Source organism: Brachyhypopomus gauderio, chromosome 1 (genome assembly GCF_052324685.1).
Source record: "Brachyhypopomus gauderio isolate BG-103 chromosome 1, BGAUD_0.2, whole genome shotgun sequence".
Classification (NCBI taxonomy): domain Eukaryota; kingdom Metazoa; phylum Chordata; class Actinopteri; order Gymnotiformes; family Hypopomidae; genus Brachyhypopomus; species Brachyhypopomus gauderio.
This window is the reverse complement of record NC_135211.1, coordinates 53,343,633-53,363,489: the sequence shown is the minus strand read 5'-3', so window position 1 is coordinate 53,363,489 and position 19,857 is coordinate 53,343,633. Positions and strand designations below refer to the sequence as shown.

The 19,857-nt window shown below is 41.0% G+C and overlaps 1 protein-coding gene across 4 annotated transcripts; it reads right to left on the bottom strand.

Annotated features, from left to right (window-relative positions):
• Positions 1 to 1,108: 1,108 nt before the first annotated feature.
• Positions 1,109 to 18,401, bottom strand: LOC143525446 (uncharacterized). Of its 4 annotated transcripts, XM_077019440.1 has the most exons (6): positions 18,035 to 18,401; positions 16,108 to 16,428; positions 15,649 to 15,939; positions 14,814 to 14,909; positions 14,375 to 14,442; positions 11,130 to 12,581 (listed from the first exon to the last, which is right to left on the bottom strand). In XM_077019440.1, the coding sequence occupies exons 1-6, from the start codon at positions 18,111 to 18,113 to the stop codon at positions 12,522 to 12,524; spliced, it is 915 nt and encodes a 304-aa protein (XP_076875555.1). In that variant the 5' UTR covers positions 18,114 to 18,401; the 3' UTR covers positions 11,130 to 12,521. The 4 variants fall into 4 exon arrangements, with proteins under 4 accessions (XP_076875574.1, XP_076875555.1, XP_076875582.1 ...); XM_077019459.1 differs by lacking the exons at positions 11,130 to 12,581; positions 14,375 to 14,442 and adding an exon at positions 1,109 to 1,496 and having other exon boundaries at positions 18,035 to 18,391; XM_077019467.1 differs by lacking the exon at positions 14,375 to 14,442 and having other exon boundaries at positions 18,035 to 18,338.
• Positions 18,402 to 19,857: the final 1,456 nt, after the last annotated feature.

Here is a 19,857-nt window from a genome sequence, read left to right as displayed (position 1 = left end):
GGTTTTATAAGGCGTTCCCGACGAAGAACTCAGCGAATAAACTGAGTTTCAATATCCACATGATCTTCGAGGAAAGGACACGTCATGATGACGTGTTTGTAACTCTGGGTCAGGTCCAAGTTAACCTGCCAGCGAGCAGGTTAGCTTCAGAGCATAAGTTGCTATAGTAACTGACTCCGGTTCTCTCTAAGCTCGGTTTCTGGAACGGAAAACCTCGAGTTTCCGTGAACTCTGAGTTAACTTACCCGGGTTTTCTCGCTTAACCCGTTTCTTGGAACACCCCCCTGTTTGAAGTGATTTGGTAAACAGTGATGGTGTTTTTTTATCCTGATTTTGTGAGTTTTTATAAACTGGAAGCCCAAATTATGTAAAAATAAAGAAATAAATACTTGGAATTGTTTAAACTATGGGCCCTGAATCAAAAATCTATTTAATGGAATAAATCAATTTTTCCATGATATTCTCTCTGGAAGCAGTCTGTAGGTCAACATAATATAACATAATAATAATAATAATAATTGTCACAGTGACGGCTCCGGACCCTTCCCTGTGGGCGTGCCGCTACGTTGTCTGCGTGCCGTTATGTCCATGTATGTACTTCCGTGGGTGTGGGTTGTTTGTGAGCGTGTTCGTAGTCTCACCTGTGCCTTGTCCCAAGATCACGAGGGTCTGTGTTGATCACCTATTTAATGTGCGTTCGCGCAATGTCTTGTGCTCGTCTTTGTCTAAAGTTCATGCAAGCGTGAGTGTGTGTATGTGCATGCTTGTGCTCGAAGTGCTGGACTTGCTCGTGTTTGTGTTAGTAAAGTGTTTTTCTGTTACCACTATTACGCTCGTCGTGCCTCCTCCTTCGTGTGTAACAATAATAATAGTAATCTTTATTTGTATAGCACCTTTCATACATACATGCAACTGCTTTACAGAATAAATAAAAAGAAACATTAAAAGGAAGCAAAGATAAGACAAAAAGAAAATGTTAAAAGAAATTAAAGATAAAAAGGAAACAAACATAATTGTGACCTCTGGCGTGTGGCGAAGGACGAGACAGAAATCCTTGGTTTTTGCTGAATGGACATTACGTTTATTACGTAAAACACAAGCGCAGACAGCGCACGTAGAACACAAACACGTATACATATAAGAGACTCAAACAACGACGAGCACAAGACACTGCGGGAATGCACATTAAATAGGCAAACCACATAAACCCCACGTGATGACGAGACGAGCCACAGGTGAGACAGATGATCACAAGACATAACCGCACCCACGGAGATCCACAGACGCAGATGACGTAAACACACGCCCAAAAGGGAGGGGTCGGGGACATCAACGTGACAGACTCCCCCACCAAGGGCACTACCCATCCCGGGGTGCCAACAGGACCAAGTGCCCCGAACGCACGTCGATGGGCGGCTCCAAAGCGCTCAGTCCTGCGTCTGGAAGATGACTGCCCTCGGTGCAGAGTCCACCACGAACAGCCTAGAACACCCTCCCTGGGAAGACAGGGGAAAGCACGTTAGACAGACATAACGGGACGTTAACTAACACACAAACAGGAACATTCACACACAGAGGCATGAAAGGGAAAATATATATATTTTTTTTATTAAATGGCCCACCTCCACCCCCCCATCTTTGGAAGACAACTTTGTTTTTATGTACAGTTGAAATGACAATTATAACAATTATAACAATATGCAAAGTGATAATTATTGGGGTTAGGTGGACCAAGAAAAGAGGGGGAGAGAAAGAATAAAAAGGGAAAAGACAGAAAGGCAGGGGGAAAATAATAAATAATAATAATATATTATATATATATATATAAATAATAATAATAATTACTAATAAATAATAATAATAATTATATATAAAGAAAAAAAAAAAAACCCAACCAGCTCGAATGACCACAGCAAAGTAAAGCAGAAAGTGTACCAAAGACATTTAGCACAAATGATGTGATGTATGTGTGAGTGTGTGTTTATGTGTAACCTAGTTGTGCAACATAGGATAAATGTACGGAATGTACATACCAGCAAGGATAGAAAGCTGCGAAAAAGGGAAAAGGGGATTAGGTAGACATACGGGAATATTCACAAACACAGGTACAAACAAACATGTAGACGGTGCCAGGCTTCGCGCCAGGAGGAGAGAGGCCAGCGGGGAGAACCCGGGAGCTGCAGGCGCTGTGGTGGGCGGTCCTCTTGCCGCCCTCGCCGCAAACCCTCCACCGTGTGTGTGTGGCTGGCGGATGCGCTGGGTGCAGCGCGGCAGGCGGACGCGCTGGGTGCAGCGCGGCTGGTCTCTCCAGTAGCCCCCGAGGGGCGCGCCACAGGATGGCTTCGCCCGTGCTCTCTCTCTCCTCTCTCTCTCTCTCCCCTTTCAGCGCCTCTCTCTGTTCTCGACAGTGGGAGTGTCCTCAATCTCCATCTCCTCCTCCTCACTGCCCAGGCTCCAGCTCATGGGCTCTGCTGGACTCTCACCCCGGGAGTAATCCATAGCATTCCCCTCGGAGTGGTCAGGGGGAGCGCTCAACTCCGGGCTGTTCCTCCCCTTTACGGTCCAGGGCGGGATGCTCCGAAGGGGCCGAACTCCCCTCATCCTCCGTAAAGAGCTCGCTGTCCGTGCACTCGGAGACACCCAAGTACATGGACGGAGGATAGTCTTTTTCCTCATCCTCACCATAGTATTCGGTGGGGGCGGAGTCTACGGAGGGAGGGTAGTCGTCGCCCTCTTCACCCTCACCGTGGTATTCGGTGGGGGCGGAGCAAACCGAAGGAGGGTAGTCTTCTTCTTCTACGCCCTCGCTGTAGTATTCAGTGGGGGCGGAGCAGACCGAGGGAGCCAGGTCTTCATCATCCTTGCCCTCTTCTTCCTCCTCCTTGCCCTCTTCTTCCTCCTCCTTGCCCTCTTCTTCCTCTTCATCCTCGCTGTAATCCACTGTGGGGGCGGAACATACAGGGGAAGCAGGGTCTTCGCCCTCTTCTTCTTCCTCGCCCTCTGAGTCCTCCTCCTCAAACTCGCTCTCCGGGGTTTTCTCCATAGAGCAGAGTTCGAGGGGGTCCACCAGCAGTGGCAAGGGTTCCCTGGTGGGAGAGGGGTGTCACTCCTGCCATATCCGCACCGCGGCTTCGCGAAAGAAGTCAGCCCTCTTCGTGCTCTCAGCCTCCCGAGCCTGACGGAGCATGAGCCCACATACAGGGTCCTGCTCCATCAGCTCGGGAGTCACTGTGGCTTTGCGGTGCCGGGCAGGGGAAGAGGCATGGTGTCGCTTGCTGGGTCTCCGGCCCTTCTTTGCCCGGGTGGCGTAGCCTGGCATACTGTCTCTTGATCGGCTCGTCGTTCTGTGACGTCCGGAGTGTGGCGAAGGACGAGACAGAAATCCTTGGTTTTTGCTGAACGTACGTTACGTTTATTACGTAAAACACAAGCGCAGACAGCGCACGTAGAACACAAACATGTATACATATAAGAGACTCAAACAACGACGAGCACAAGACACTGCGCGAACCAGGCAAATAAATAGGCAAACCACATAAACCCCATGTGATGACGAGATGAGCCACAGGTGAGACGGATCATCACAGGAAATAACCGCACCCACGGAGATCCACAGACGCAGACGACGTAAACACATGCCCAAAAGGGAGGGGTCAGGGACCTCAACGTGACAATAATAAAATAACATAAAATGTAACTAAATAAAATGTTAAAAAAAGTAAAGTAAATAAAATAATAATAATCTGGAAAACTATTAAAATAATTAGAACAGAGTTAGAGTTTAACTAAAAGCAGATCTAAAAGCAGATCTTAATGCATAATAATAGTGGGCTGTGTTTGTGTGTGTTGAGCTAACGCAACGTGAACACACTCCAAATAATAATGAGGACAACATGTTCCACTGCAACAGCTCTAAAACTTTTTTGTTAGAGGCCACATACTCACTTGGGGAGAGATGGATACAGTAGATGGACATGTTAAACCAAACATAAATTACTAGAGCTATTTGGTGATTTATAGGATAGTAACATCAGCTCATGTAGCAGTCAGATACAGTACAGGAGGCTGTGAACTAGCAGCATGAAGTGAGACTAGTGAGATTAGCAGCATGAAGTGAGATTCTGCTTTGAGTCTCATTGATGAGACGCAGTCTTCTGTCACACGTTTTGGAATAAACCACATACAAGGTGCAGTAAAGGCACCGCAGACGACTGAGGGAGGCTTCAAAACTACTGCCGCTGTCTGTTCTCTCCTTCCTAAAGATGAGCGCAGGTCAGTGGCGTTCTAACGAGTTCATTCAGTCACTTCCATTCTATCTTTATTCTTTACTTCCGTTTTACTAGATTTTGTACGTTTCTATTTAATCATGGCAGTAGGGTTTGGGGGAGGGATCTTCTCTATGAAGTAAGAGCACTGTCAAACAAAACGTGTGCATACTCAGTGTGACGCGGGGACAGAGGCGACAGGAGACAAATGCTGCCATCTAAAGCTTTTATTATCCACAAAATAACACAAGCACTCAGGCCACTTGGCAAATGTAATTCAAATGAATACTTATGAGTAGAATCAAGGAGTCCACAGGTGACAGGAGGCATGAGAATAAGTGCAGGCTACTTCCCATGTTGCGAGGCGAAGATCCGTGATGAATGCGCAGCACTGGACTGCACGACCTGTGGGCCTTTAGTATGTTTGGTGTGATGAGGAACATGTGTCAGTATTGAGGGGAAAGTGATAATGGGCGTGGTCTGGAGTGAGAGGGCGTGCGCCATGTAGGAATGTGCGTGAGTGGTTGTGAATGTGTGCATATGGCTTAATTTTTAACGGGTACAACCTCTTAATTATGAATATAAATTGAAAGGTGAGAAACTGTGTGTTGTAGTGGAAATTATGATGTTCTCCTTCTTATTTGGTATCCATTAATCATATTAATCATATTAGACACAGACTATAGGGATGTGATTTATTAATGTGTTAACCGTGTAGAAGGGACGCTGAACCTGTTCAGTGTCCCGTACATATTAGTAAGACCTTAGGAAACTGTATTGTCTACCCTGGACGCCGGTTTAGGTGTACCTAAACCGACCTTGCACCAGATGGCCTTCTAGTCTCAACATGGAAGTGGCCACATCGGCTCTCAGACCATCATGAGAATAACGAGCATGGAGGGGGCGTGTGGGGAGGAGCCAATATACGATTATCATGTGTGATTTGTGTTATGTTCATCCAATCATATGCTCATGTTCACCTTGTGGACATCTTATGTGCTTATGGGTATAAATCATGAGAGCTTGGAGTGGGGAATTAGCTCTCGTTTGCAGGCGCTCTTGAGTGTATGTATAATGAGAATTCTGGATTGATCCATGCTTTGTTATTAAATCTATTTTACTTCTTTATCTTACCTAACCGTCTCTGACGGTTAATGTACAGTGAGTCCCCGCTTAGATTAGATACACTTTAATCGTAAATACAGTAGGCTATAGAAAAAACTAACCATGTTCTCATGCATGCATAGAGCATGAGAAAGAGCGATTGCGTTGCCGAGATGGGCTGTGGTGGAGGCTGCGCTGCCTCAGCTTACCGTACACAACACTCAACAACACTCTACAACACTCCACTGTGCTGCTGTTCCTCCGCGCACCGCACGAAATTTTAAAAAGTTGGTCATAACTTCCGTCCGTCGTTAACCAGACCCGTCGTTAAGCAGGGACTCGCTGTATTCAGTTCAGTAGATATATGTGGCTTATAGCCCAGTGCGGCTATAACGTTTTCCTTTTTAAAAAAAATCTTGGTAGGTGCGGCTTATATTGAGGTGCGCTCTATAGTTCAGAAAATACGGTAACACATCCTTATTGAGTTGAATGTTTTCAGAGTAAGAAAACACCAAAGTTGTCAGGGCTGCCTAGGATGCCACTCCTTATAACACCAAGAGGGGCACCCGAGTCAGTCCTGCTTTGGATGCCACTCCTTCTACCACCAGGAGGGGCACCCGAGTCAGTCCTAGACTGGCTGGGCGTAATCAGCAATGATCTGTTTCAACTGTCTGACAGCTTCTGAAGGAAGCTTTGTGAAACGGATCATTGCTGATTCGTTCGGTTATGCCTTCACGCTATTAGCCTGCTTCTTTGTTCCCTGAGGTTGCATTAAACTACAAGGTGTCTCGTCACCGTTCTCTCTCTATCTTCTCCTTCTCTTCTTCGAGGTTCTCTCTCCTGCGTCGCTCCCTGACATACCTCAAGTTTTCCCAAGCCTATTTCTCTTCCTATCCATTTTTGTCTTAATTTTTTGTCTTAATTTTTTATCTTTTACGCGTTGAGCAGTCTGCGTTGCTTTCATTTATTATATTGGTGTTGTGTTTCGTGTTTAACCCTCACGCTTGCGTTCTGTTCGGACAGACGCATTAGTGCTGTTAAACGGCACTCGGGTCCACCCTTCGCTTTAACATCATGCGCGGTGTGTAGATCCCTGTACTTCTGTGTTACAAAAGTGTGCAGGACAAGTGGTAGTCTTAAACTTTTTAAATTAAAACTTTACTTTTTGAAAGTAAAAAAGTGATCAAAGCGTCGATTCGGGGAATCCGTTACTAATAAAAGCTTGAATTTAGGAGAATCTCAACTCAAACGACACCATTGCAGTTTGCATGCACCATATAACGCTAGTCCTCAAAGATTGTGAGGGCTACATATAGGCCTGTGTTAAAAAAAATCGATTTTCTGATTCTGAATCGATTCGCATATGATGATCTGATAATCGATTCGTACGTCCAAAGATCGATTTTTTTTTTTATTAAAATAATTTTTTACATTTCCCCCAGTGAACTTTTACCCCCGCCTCGTCACTGAATTCACGCAGGTGTGCTCGGTCTAACTAACTGTAAAACAACATGGCGTCGGACAATGCCAGTAATGACGATAGTCAAATTGGAAATCTAAAAACAGAAGGACAGTTTATCCAGTGTCAGTGACTATTTACAGTTAGTCCATGTCACTGACAGTTTACCCAGTGTTTTTACAGTTTAAAAAAGTTTAAAATGTTCTTGTAACGTTGGGCGCAAGGCGATGGACGAGACAGAATCCTTTGCACTTTCCAAATCGTTACGTTATTTACATTTACCGAAACACAGACAGCGCACATAAAACACGTTTACATAGAACTTGTGTGACTCAAACAACGACGAGCACAGGGCGCTGCGCGAACGCACATTAAATAGACAAACCACACACACCCCACATGATGACGAGACGAGCCACAGGTGAGACGGATTATCACAAGATGCACCCGCACCCACTGAGATACACAGACGCAGACGAGTAGATGAAGATGACGTAAACACACGCTGAAAAGGGAGGAGTCGGGGACCGTAACGTGACACTTTTGTTCTTATATTTGCACTTAAAAAAAATACACGTTTACATTTTATACTTTCAGTTTATTAAGTGTGAACAATTTTAAAATAAAAATGTATTTGGTAGCAACAGCTTTTAGGTGAATTCATAATTATTTCAATCATAGTAATAGTTCACTGGTTAGTGTCCCAGTAGGAGTCCACTGTTGCAGATATAGACATCTCAAAGATGTCCTCTGTTTATTGTCCTGGGTTACCTTTCTTGAAGGTAGATTTATGATTACCCTTTTCACCAGTCCTCCAGCCATCAGTAACTACCAACTACCAGTAACTATTTGCTGATAAATATCGATATAATTCTAGTTTTAACATGTTGCTTCTGTACACAGTCAGGAAACAGCTCAAATACATTTATAATAACACTAAACCCTGAATTAGATCGAATCGATTAAATCAAAATAAATTGATTCTTAATCTTCAGAATCGGAATCGGATCGATTCTTGGAATTTGAATCAATACCCAGCCCTAGCTACATAGTATATTAAACCATGAAGATCTAACAAAAGCGTAAACTATTTGAAACAAATCATTGTAAAACAAGGAAACAAACAAGGAAAGAATTAAAGCTGTACCTGATTTGAGCTCCCACTGCCTTCATCAGCCATCTTTCTACCCGCCAACAGTTGAAAGCTGGACGCGACTGAGGACAGATGCTCATTGGGACGAATCGAATGGTCTTGTACACGATGCATTTCGCCTGTGACTCCAATGATGGATTTTTGACAGTAGTTTCTCGCCTTTCGATTTGTATTCATAACTAAGAGGTCGTACCCATAAAAAATCAAGTCGAATGCATGTTGAATGAAGTTGTAGATTTTGAAGTTGTATTCTCACAAAACACACAGTGTTAGAACATTAAAAAAAATGCATGGCTTATTCTGTATGTGAATGTATAAATACAGACTTTCAACAAACAAATGTATTTACGTACGGACGAGTATGCACATTTTTTTTGACAGTGATCTTACTCCATACTAACGGGGCCACACAGGCTGAAACAAAGGTGATCAATTCCGTGTTGTTAATCCATGGACGAGATTCACATTCCTGGACTTCATAACCAGAAGGACGATTCCCAGCAGGAACCTGTGGTGGAAATTACCTCCTAATTCCAAGAGAATTCAGAGAGGACGACAAAACCACCCAAAATCCTCAACACATGAGAGTCTAACCACTGGGCATAATTTATAAAAGGGCATAGATATTTAGATGCCCTAAATATTATATATATATATATATATATATATATATATATATATATATATATATATACCCTAACCCTAGAACTTGCAATCTGCCAGGACAAAGAGGTTTTATTGGCTACTGGCAAAAGAGATGGCAGGATTTAATGTGTGCTGAACATTTAAGCCTTTTTCCCAACCAAGCAATGGCTGGTTTGACCATCATTTTTATTGTTAAAAAATAAAGGCCATAGCACAATCTCTTAACCATAGATTTCAGGAGAAACCTGCACCTGTTTGTGCAAAGCCCAGACAATGGTTCTGACATTTAGGCAGTTGGCCTGTCAGGATAAAATAGATGCCAAGGTTCAGATTGGCTCGATTTAATAGATTAGACAGATGCAATGGTTCATCCTTTAACATCATTAACATTTCAGTAACATCAAATGGTCCCGAATGTCATGATGCTTCAGACATAAGATACACACTCACCTTATTAAGAAGACCATACTAATACTGGGTAGCACCCTGTTACTCTATGGTAGGACCCTCTGTTACTCTATGGTAGGATTCTGTCACGCTATGGCAGGACCCTCTGTTACTCTGTGGTAGAACCCTATTACACTATGGTAGGACCCTGTTACTCTATGGTAGGATTCTGTCACGCTATGGTAGGACCCTCTGTTACTCTGTGGTAGAACCCTGTTACACTATGGTAGGATGCTGTTACTCTATGGTAGGATCCTGTCACTCTATGGTTTGACTCTGTTTTGCTGTGGTAGGACTAGGGTTGCAACGGTATGAGATTTTCACGGTATGATAACTGTCTCAGGAAATACCGCGGTATCACGGTTATCACAGTTTGTTATATATTATTAAAAGATACACTGACCCTTAAAGAAATTGCAACAAAAGTTTTTTTTGTTCAATGAACTATTTATTGTAGAAACCTGGAACTATTGTAGGCCTATACAAAATGTCTCCTTAAAAAAAAAAGAAGCTGTACACCTGTTTATAAATACTGCAAAATTAGAGAAACCTAAATCATGGATTTCAGTAGGCCTACAATTATTTAAGTTTAAATTATTTAATATCTGATACACTAAGCCTGGGTCAGTGTCTAATCAACAATTGTTGTAAACGTCCATTTTACTGCCAAGTTGGAATATAACCAGATACTGCAGAAAGAGAGGATGTATTTCTGACATGATCCTTACAATAGGGATTTATATTTTAAGGCTTTCACACCGAGTCTGGTTTTAACATATGAAAAACAGGCATGTCAGAATTTGAAAAATGAAATCATATAAATTAATTGTGTCTTTCACATCCAGTGAAAGCAAAGACCTTAAAAAGCTAGGTTTATACTTTCACGAGTGACAATTGCGCGCGACTCCGCACACCTCACGCAAACCTCCGTGAGCACCCCTCAAAAACAGGGGAAGGAACATTTACCTGATGAATTTTAATGTTGCTTTGTGTTTCAGGTTTGAAATGTGCTGGAATTTAGGCTAAAGTACTAAAATGCTTGAAATTGTAACTACTTCGTTTCACAACAAAGCTGTCAGTTCTCTTGTATTACGTTAACAAATACGAGCCTCTTGTAATTCCAGGATGAAACATGAGAGAACGTGAAGACGTTGAGATTGGGCGTTTTGAAAATAAACAACCATTAAATAATGTGAATAAAAAGCGAATTCGAATCATTTCGACTATATGTATAAATATTTAACTTAATTAAGTTTAATGTGCTGGGAAATATTGAAATGGACCTTGAAAGAGACGTACAAGTGCTTTAATTCCACTTTGTATAGGTGTCTGAACCCGGCAAGCATGACTTTGTTCGTTGCGCTGAGACGAGGCACGCGCAAAGTTACAAATTTCGAGAGCTGCACGACCTGTGAGACCCTCGCGCACGGCTAGCCAACGCGATTGCGTCATTTTCGCCGCTGATTTTAGTTTAGCCTTTTTTTTGTTAAAAAAATGGTTAAGTCTGATGCAATTCCTGCCATTCTCACCGCTGTATGCTGTGTAGCTGAACTGGAACGGAGTTGCACATGCGCGGGTGAGTGTCTCAGCTGGCTTGCCTTTTACCGGTAATAAGCAAACGCACATGGTATGATAACCGTGCATTTTAATACCGTGGTATACCGTGAAACCGGTTACCGCTGCAACCCTAGGTAAGACCCTCTGTTACTCTATGGTAGGATCTTGTCACTCTGTGGTGTGACTCTGTCATGCTGTGATTGGACCCTCTGTAACTCTATGGTAGGACCCTTTTACTCTAGGTAGCAGGACTGTGTCTCTCACACACGCACCTAGTTAAATAGATTCTCTCTCTCTCTCACACACACACACATACGCACACACACACACCTAGATAACAAGACTGTCTCTCTCTCTCTCACACACATGCACCTAGATAAGAGGTTTGTCTCCCTCACACACACACACATACCTAGATAACAGGACTGTCTGTCTCTCTGTCTCTCGAATGCATGTTGAATTAAGTTGTAGATTTTAAAGTGGTTTCTCACAAAACACACAGTGTTATGATATTTTTTAATGCATGGCTTATTCTGTATGTGAATGTATAAATACAGACTTGTGTACAAAAAATGTATTGCACACATTTTTTTTGACAGTGCTCTTACTCCATACTAACGCAGCCACACAGACTGAAACAAAAGTGATCAATTCTCTGTTGGGGGATTGTGTTAAACCATGGACGAGATTCACATTCCTGGAGTTCATAACCAGAAGGACAATTCCCAGCTGGAACCTGTGGTGAAAATTCCCTCCTAATTCCAAGAGAATTCAGAGAGGATGACAAAACCACACAAAATCCTCAACACATGAGAGTCTAACCACTGGGCATAGTTTTTAAAAGGGCATATATATATATATATATTGCAGATTGCAATTTTTAGGATTAGGGTGCATGTGTGTGTGTGTGTGTGTGTGTGTGTATATATTATATATATATACACACACACATGAATTGCAATCTGCCAGGACAAAGAGGTTTTAGTGGCTACTGGCAAAAGAGATGGCAGAATTTAAGCCTTTAAGCCTTTTTCCCAATCAAGTCATGGCTGGCTTGAGCATCATTTTTATTGTTAAAATATAAAGGCCATAGCTCTTAACCATAGATTTCAGGAGAGGAGTTTGTGCAAAGCCCAGACAATGGTGCTGACATTTTAGGCAGTTGGCCTGTCAGGATAAAATAGATGCCAAAGTTCAGATTGGCTCGATTTAATAGATTAGATAGATGCAATGGTTCATCCTTTAACATCATTAACATTTCAATAACATCAAATGGTGATCTGGATTTCAACATCTGGTTGAACAATGCATTTGATATAGTCGGTTACCTTATACTGGCTTTCTGTCATCTGCTGTTACTAAAAGTATGTTGCATGTCTGGACAAGCTTTCCTGACGGTTAAGATCAACAACATACCCATCCTACAGAATCACACCCATCCTACAGAATCAACATTTTTTAGTTTGTGACTTCAGTTCTTACTAGTGAGGATAAGCACATTTATATTTACATTTAGGGCATTTAGCAGACCCTCTTATGCAGAGCGACTTACAAGTGATTTGCATTTGCTACTGTTTCAATCTAAACTATTTTGTAGCGAAGCTACTAAAGTGGAGAGTTAAAGTTAACCCTGACCCTAATGCTGACCCTAACCCTGACCCTGACTAGTTACACTATTACACAAATATTAACCCCAACCTTAGATAAATAATGAATTCACAGAGTCCTTAGTTTTTTATGTTGTGTGTTTAGGGAGGCTACATACTGTAATTACAGTGTATGAGACACAGCATAACTGACCATTATGACACAATGGTACAATGAACACACAGCAGTCAGACAAAGTGTTAATTCTCAGGGTCCATGCCCACCAGAGTTGACTTCTAGGTTTTTAAAACACACATCTCATGTTGACCGCAGAGTACACTGTGTCCTGTGGTTCTTCATGTATCTGTAAAATAAATAATCTTTATAAATAATCTTTGTGCACACACACACACATCCATTATTCTGAAATACATGTTTTATCGTTATGACAAACAGCGTTGTGATGTGAAAGAAGCACTTTATTTACAACTCAACACAAAAAGTGAAATAGTTCAACAAGCCCAAGCACGCTCAGGTTTCTTTCACTTTGCAATTCTTGATAACACAAAAGCAAAGCAGGAGAGTTCCTGTGGGCTTAAAGAGTGGAGACAGAACATGTAGTAGTGAGGGCGGAGCTGTGTGAGAGAAGATTGTGTGTATGTGTGTGTGTGTGTGTGTGTGTCAACTGAACCATAAGAGGTGCTCTTTATCTCCCGAATGTCTATATTAGTGCCTAAGAACACACTGTACTTACTGTCTCTGCCAGTAATTTCCTGTTCTCATATTTATATGCTTTATTTAATTCAGTTTAATTTAATTTATCTATTTAACTCAGTCTGCACCTCAGTGCCTTTTTACTGCTGCACTCAGCACTGTACTGTAGATATACAACTTTGCACATGGTTTACAATGTATGTTTTGTGTGTGTGTTTATGTGTGAGTAAATGCTTTACTTCGGTAATGTTACTGTTAGTTATTGTGCACTGGGAGCTACTACAACCAAACACAAATTCCTTGTATGTGTGAGCATACTTGGCCAATAAAGCCTGATTCTGATTCTGAATGTCATGATGCTTCAGACATAAGATACACACTCACCTTATTAAGAAGACCATACTAATACAGGGTAGGACCCTCTGTTACTCTGTGGTAGGACCCTGTTACTCTATGGTAGGACCCTCTGTTACTCTATGGTAGGACCCTGTTACTCTATGGTAAGACCCTCTGTTACTCTATTGTAGGACCCTCTGTTACTCTATGGTAGGATTCTGTCATTCTATGGTTTGACTCTGTCATGCTTTGGTAGGAGCCTCTGTTACTCTATGTCTATGCTGTTTACAACAAATCCTGACCTACCACTTGTGTTTCTCAGCAGGAAGTGAAATTACTCAGACCAAACTGTTTTGAAATTTTCATCTGTTCATTTTTTGCTGATTCCGCATCCACAGTTGACTCCAATTTCTGTTCCTGGCTGACAGCAGTGGAACCTGATGTGATCTGATGTTGTAGCACAGCAGAAGACTATATCAGGGTTAGGGTTATTCCTAACTCTATCCCTAACTCTACCCTGCAGTTTGACACAAGTTTGACACTAAGATAATTTTCTGCTTACCCAAAAAAGTACATATTTGAGCATACTGTATATGTCCTGTTTGTTTGAACCATTTGGCCAATAACCTCAAATTCTCTATTCTACATGGCACGTCTGCTCTGACACCACTGAGATTCAGTGGTTAGTTTTTCTTCCGTAAAATTATGCATAAACTATTGTGTGAATATCAAGCCAGTCATGGTCAGCGTCAGTCAGGTCACAATTTTCCACATTCTGATGTGGGGTGGAAGAACCATATGAACATGTTCCAAAGATAAAATAAAATCATCCAAGGTCAGTTGGTCGTGATTTCAGAGAAAATTGTGATGATGACTCTTTTACCTTAACCATGTAAAAGCTGCTGTCTGTGTACATATATATCCTAAACCAGTGATGCACATTTACAGTTCTCACATATGCAATCATTCCAGCGAGCAGAGCAACTCTGATAAGAACGTACTATTATGAATGCAGACACACAAGCATCGCTGTCAGGCAACACACAAGACTACAGACAGGCAGAAGGTAAGTGACTCTTACCACAGTGAACACACACAGACCCTTACCACAGTTTGTGCACTTTGAGCACAAAAAACTGTATCAGCATAATGTATCTCTTCCTCCTGCATCTGTACTGTATGAGAATAAACAACCAAACATTTTCAAAAATAAAACCTCTTGCTGAATATTTTAGTTTGTAATAGTGTAGCTTTCATAGAGGTGATGGAGACTTACATTTAGTGAAGAACCTTACTGTATACCTTTACTGTAGGCCTTTACTGTAGAACTTTACTGTATAACTTTACTGTTGGCTTTTACTGTTGAACTTTACTGTATACAGTTAGTGTAGAACTTTACTGTATACATTTACTGTAGGCTTTTACTGTAAAACTTTACAGGATACCTTTACTGTAGGCCTTTACATCTTTTGAGCATCAGGCTTTATATCAGCTGTGATGTGCAACTCTGTGCAGGAATTAAGACAACTGCTTAAAACATACTTACTGTGTTTTGCCTTTGTGAATTTCCAGTACAGAAGAAGAATTACAACCAGTAGTAGTAGAATTACAGTTATAATGATGAAAAGAATTAGCAGATATCCTGTAAAGACAGCATAAAAAAAGGTAAATGTGCCATATTTTGTCAATTGTGATTTTTCACTGCAATCGAAATTTGTCCTCCTCTTTTTACCCATCTGTGCAGTTAGAACACACACACACACACACTAGTGATTACTAGGGGACTGTGGTGCACACATGCCCAGAGCGGTGGGCAGCCCTAGCCCGGTGCCCGGGGAGCAGTTGGAGTTAGGTGCCTTGCTCAAGGGCACCTCAGTCATGGCCTCAGGTCTGGGAATTGAACCCATGACCCTCCGGTCACAAGACCAGTTCCCTACCACCAGGCCATGACTGCCCCAAGAGCATATAATTACTCTTACAAGTACAGTAAGGTACAGGTACAGTAAGATTGGGGGGGGGGGGGGGGGGGGGGGGCTAACCACGAGAGGGGAAACAAGTGCATTCTTGTTTGTACATATAATGGTGTTTTAGTGTTCAGTTCCTCTTGGCGAGGTGTTGCTGACTGTTCGACATAAGGAGTGCTGTTCTTTTCTCTGTTATCAACTTAGACTGCTACTGTGATATTTGGTTTTGCTTAGTTATTATCTGTTTTCAGACCGCTGTAGTGTTACAAAAACTCAAAAACTCACCCAGTACAAAATGGTTTGTGGCCAACGCTCATACCACTCACTACAATTCATCTTTCATTTCAAACTATATTCATTTATCTTTCCTGGAGACTTCAGAGCATAAGTATACCTGTATGTGGTCTGCTGACATACCTGACACAGGCGGACAGACACTGGTTCTGTTAAATTGTGCTGTCTGGTTGCTGACAGGGTTGGCTGCTACACAGCTATAGGTGTTGTTATCATCATATCCAACTTCCAGAGGCAGAAGTGGGGTGCTGCTATTAGAATCACTGAGAGTGGAGATTACTTGGTCGCCTTTGTACCAGGAGAGTGTTGTTGAAGTCGTCCTCCCCACAGAACATAACACCAGACAGGTCAAAGTTTCAGAGCTTTTTGTTTCTGTATGTGATGAACGTGTGATGTAGGGGACAGGCAGCGTCGCTGGAGGAGAAGACGAAAGACGAAAATTTTTTTATATTTACGTGTAATATGCAATGAGAATTTAACGGTTTTTACCACAAACATGATAATAATGGTAAATGTTTGCTAATATATTGGTTATTTCTGAACATATGAGATATTTTTAAACTCTAAACGACAAAGACTTACCATAAACAATAACACTGAATTGCTTGGTTAAGACCTCATTGCTAAGCAGGGATACTTTATAAACTCCTGTGTGTGTGACGCTGATGTTTCTGATGGTCAGATATCCACTCTGTTTGTCCAGCTGCAGTCTGTTTCTGAATAGCTCCTGTTTATCGAAGGAAGGTACGTAGTTAACTAGCTGTGCTATGCGAGACTCTTTAGGTCCAAATGCCCACCATATTACTTCATTATTCTCCACTCCAGTGAAATGAAACTGTAGAATAACTGTGTCTCCTTCTGTAACTTGTACTGTCTCCACATGTCCTGCAGAAGGTCTCACATCTGGAAAACACAGTCATTCATATGTGAAATAAGGAGTGTGTGTGTGTGTATGCGTGTATGTGTGTGCAGTCTCCACTGAACTTAAAAGGTATGCTAATAATCTAAGATATAAAATGTATTTAGGATTTATGATAAAAGGAAAAATAAACATAACCTTAAACCTAATATACATAATAATAATATTATACATAACTCTAGCCCTAATATACATAATAATATCAATATATACATAAGCATTGGCACCTTTTTTTGTACTTTATTCTCCCTTGCCAGGTTCATAGTAGGTTAGTGTTAGTGTTAGTGTTAGTGTTAGGGTTAGTGTTAGGGGTGTTTAGATTTTTGATTAGTGGTAAAGGAGGTGTTGAGGTGATGAGCTCTTAGATTAGTGGTTTCTCAGCTGAAGATGATTAATGTGAAGCAAGATGCAAATGTGATTTTACTGAAGGTAAAATGCAAACTCATAGACATTAATAGTCATATAGCAAGCCAATATATTTAAGCTGAAACCATAGACATTCATAGTCACATAGCAAGCCAACATATATAAGGTAAAACCATAGTTTAAAAAAAAAACAACTAAATTTATTATTTAACTAATTATACTTGTAGTTTTGCATAAGTCTGTCCTTGGGATACGTTCTGTTATCTCAAACTAATGTCCTCACTATGCCTGTAGGTAAAACACAGAACACTTGCACTTGAACACTTACAGGCAGCTAACCTCTAACCCCTAAACCCTAACCCCTAAAGCATCATTCTAGCTTATCATGTGTTTTTTTCCTTATTTGTCTTGTTTGTCATGTGCTGTATGAAGCAAATACTAGAACCTACTGGTGACTTACTAAGTGAAATTTGCACAGTAGATGGCAATATTTTACCACATGCACACACACGTACAAATATGCAAGTCGAGGCAATAATGATCAGACATACAGGCCCAACATGCAGCATACAAGACTGAACATGTCTGGCATACAAGATCAAGAACATCAACCATTGTTATTTCTAGACAGGACTACTGTACGTCAGCAGGTCTCTAAACCATTCCAAACTTTTCACATAGAAAATCTGAAGTAAATGTGCATTGCAAAGTACTCTACACTGGTTTTAACGCATACCACAAAGTAAATATTAAATATGCAATATGAATATTAATCAATATAATTTATTAATGATTATTTAAAAAAATGAAATGTTAATGAACATACAGGTTTGTAGAGGTAGATAGCCTAAGGCTTTTTAATAGAAGTCTACACCATAATTTTGGAACAAGCAACTCTTTTAGATGTGTAGCCTATAGGCTCACAAATAAATGTTCTGTTTACATCACTGATGATAATATCGATTTCCTTGTGCCATCCTTTTCGCTTTGAAGGCTATTATTTTACATGACTTTAGCATCATAAATAAGTGAATCGATGTTTGTGGTTAGGGTTTCACAACAGATAGTTATGTAGAAGTACTTCAACTACTTAACACTCCTGAGACTTCGTCGCAGAATTATTTTTTTACTATTACTTTTGCTAAATGTAGAACTAACACGTGCAGGTTTCGTTCATGTACATCGTAATCAGGAGGAATCAAATGAAAATATGTCAACACTCACCGTTAACGAAGACGTGAGTAAACAAAACGGAAAAGTGAAGAATGAATAAATAAAGATTCAGCGAAGGAATAATCCACATTAGTTCATAATAACCCGCATTAGTTCATAATAATTCTCATATATTCATTTTTTTTCTTCTATTCGATCGTTTGAAGATAAGATTGTGACAAAACTTGCTCAAATTCTTGCTTTGTCTTTTAGAATTTGCAATCGATAACGACGAAAAAGAGAACAACGGTATTGCACACTAAAGTAAGAAATGAGAAAGGTGCCGCAAAGGTCTGTCGTTATCAGTGACGTTGCTTGTTACCGTCATGTCATGTACCATGGCGGACTAAACCATTTTAATGTTATTTAATGTCTGTGTGTGGCCAAAATCCGAGCTGATACGAATTCTGATGCGATAATCTGCATTAGAAAGACGTGCAAAATCGCGCAGATGTGCAAAGCAATGAGAGTGTGTGCAGAATATGAATATTGGTGAATGAATCACAGTTTTCTCCAAACACGACTGTAACCCTATCCCTGCACGACTGAGGCACGGGACCATAGGATTCATGGATAAAAGAATAATATAATGATCTTACAATTCACCTCTGACTGCAGAGACCCATGCCTGCACAGGATTTATGTATTGCTATAATTATCCACGGCTGGTTTTGACTATATAGGGTCAATAACACTGTCCAGTTTCAGAACATTATGTTATTGTTTTGCTAATTGGCGAACGTTTTTATTAATGGTACGGTTCCTGGAAAAGACAAATATTAATATGATTCAGATAATGTGCTAGATTCTGAGAAATAGGTCATATCTATTTCAATATGTTGTTTTTACAGTTACTACCTGCTCTTGACACAGACCACTGTACACTAGGACTATAATAACTCGTCATTCCACAATAACTGGAGTGTTTCTAATGCCAAACTGGCTCTGTGTCTCATTACTGCCCAGATGCTCTTCCCAGATCCCTGCGGGTAACATGGTGGACTCATTCAGACATATTTACATTCCAATTTTCATAGTGAGTGTCCCCCACATGTCCCCACACCTGTCACCCTTATTTTAATATATTTAAACTGTGTCATTGGGTTATTGTTCGTGTGGGATTAAGTACAAAGCCCAGCAGGTATGCACAATCAGCGCTGATTTGCCCAAAGGATTCTGGTTATTGGAGTTCCCATGCCTGAAGGCTCTTTGGTAGCGATGTTCCCAGTGCTAGGAATTCCTGGGCTGAATCTGAAATGCCGAACACTTAAGCAGTAGGCACTAGATTTCACTGCAGTACGTTCTGCTCAACCGTTTCAGTAGGAGACTGGGCAGTTTTCATAACCTCGGACATACTACCTGTTATCTCGTACTGCTTTGGCGTACTGAATAGGAGGGAAGTACGTCATTTCGGATTCAGCTCTGCTCTCTTAGTGCCACTCTGGGGCCCCCTGTTGGTCATCAGCAATGTAGACAAGTAAGCAAGCAAATAAAAATCTTAGGAACATCTGTGTTTACACAGCTTGACAATGCCAAGCCATTGAAAGCTCATTATTGTATACCAGTTATTAAAATGTGTACCACTGTTTTGACTAAGTTCTAACAATTAAGTGAACTTCATATCCCAGACAACCAAAGATGTTGTCACTTAAATTGTTTTCATTTTATTCTTAAAAACGAGTTATTATGGTTATTTTTTGTAACCGTTTTAAATCAGAATTTAAAAATGATTGAACAGTCTAAAATTGTGGGAGTCCATTACTGTTATGGGAGTCCCTTACAAAATTCACAGCAGGTGTTTGAGTCGACCAATACATTTCCTGGTTCAGCTAGAA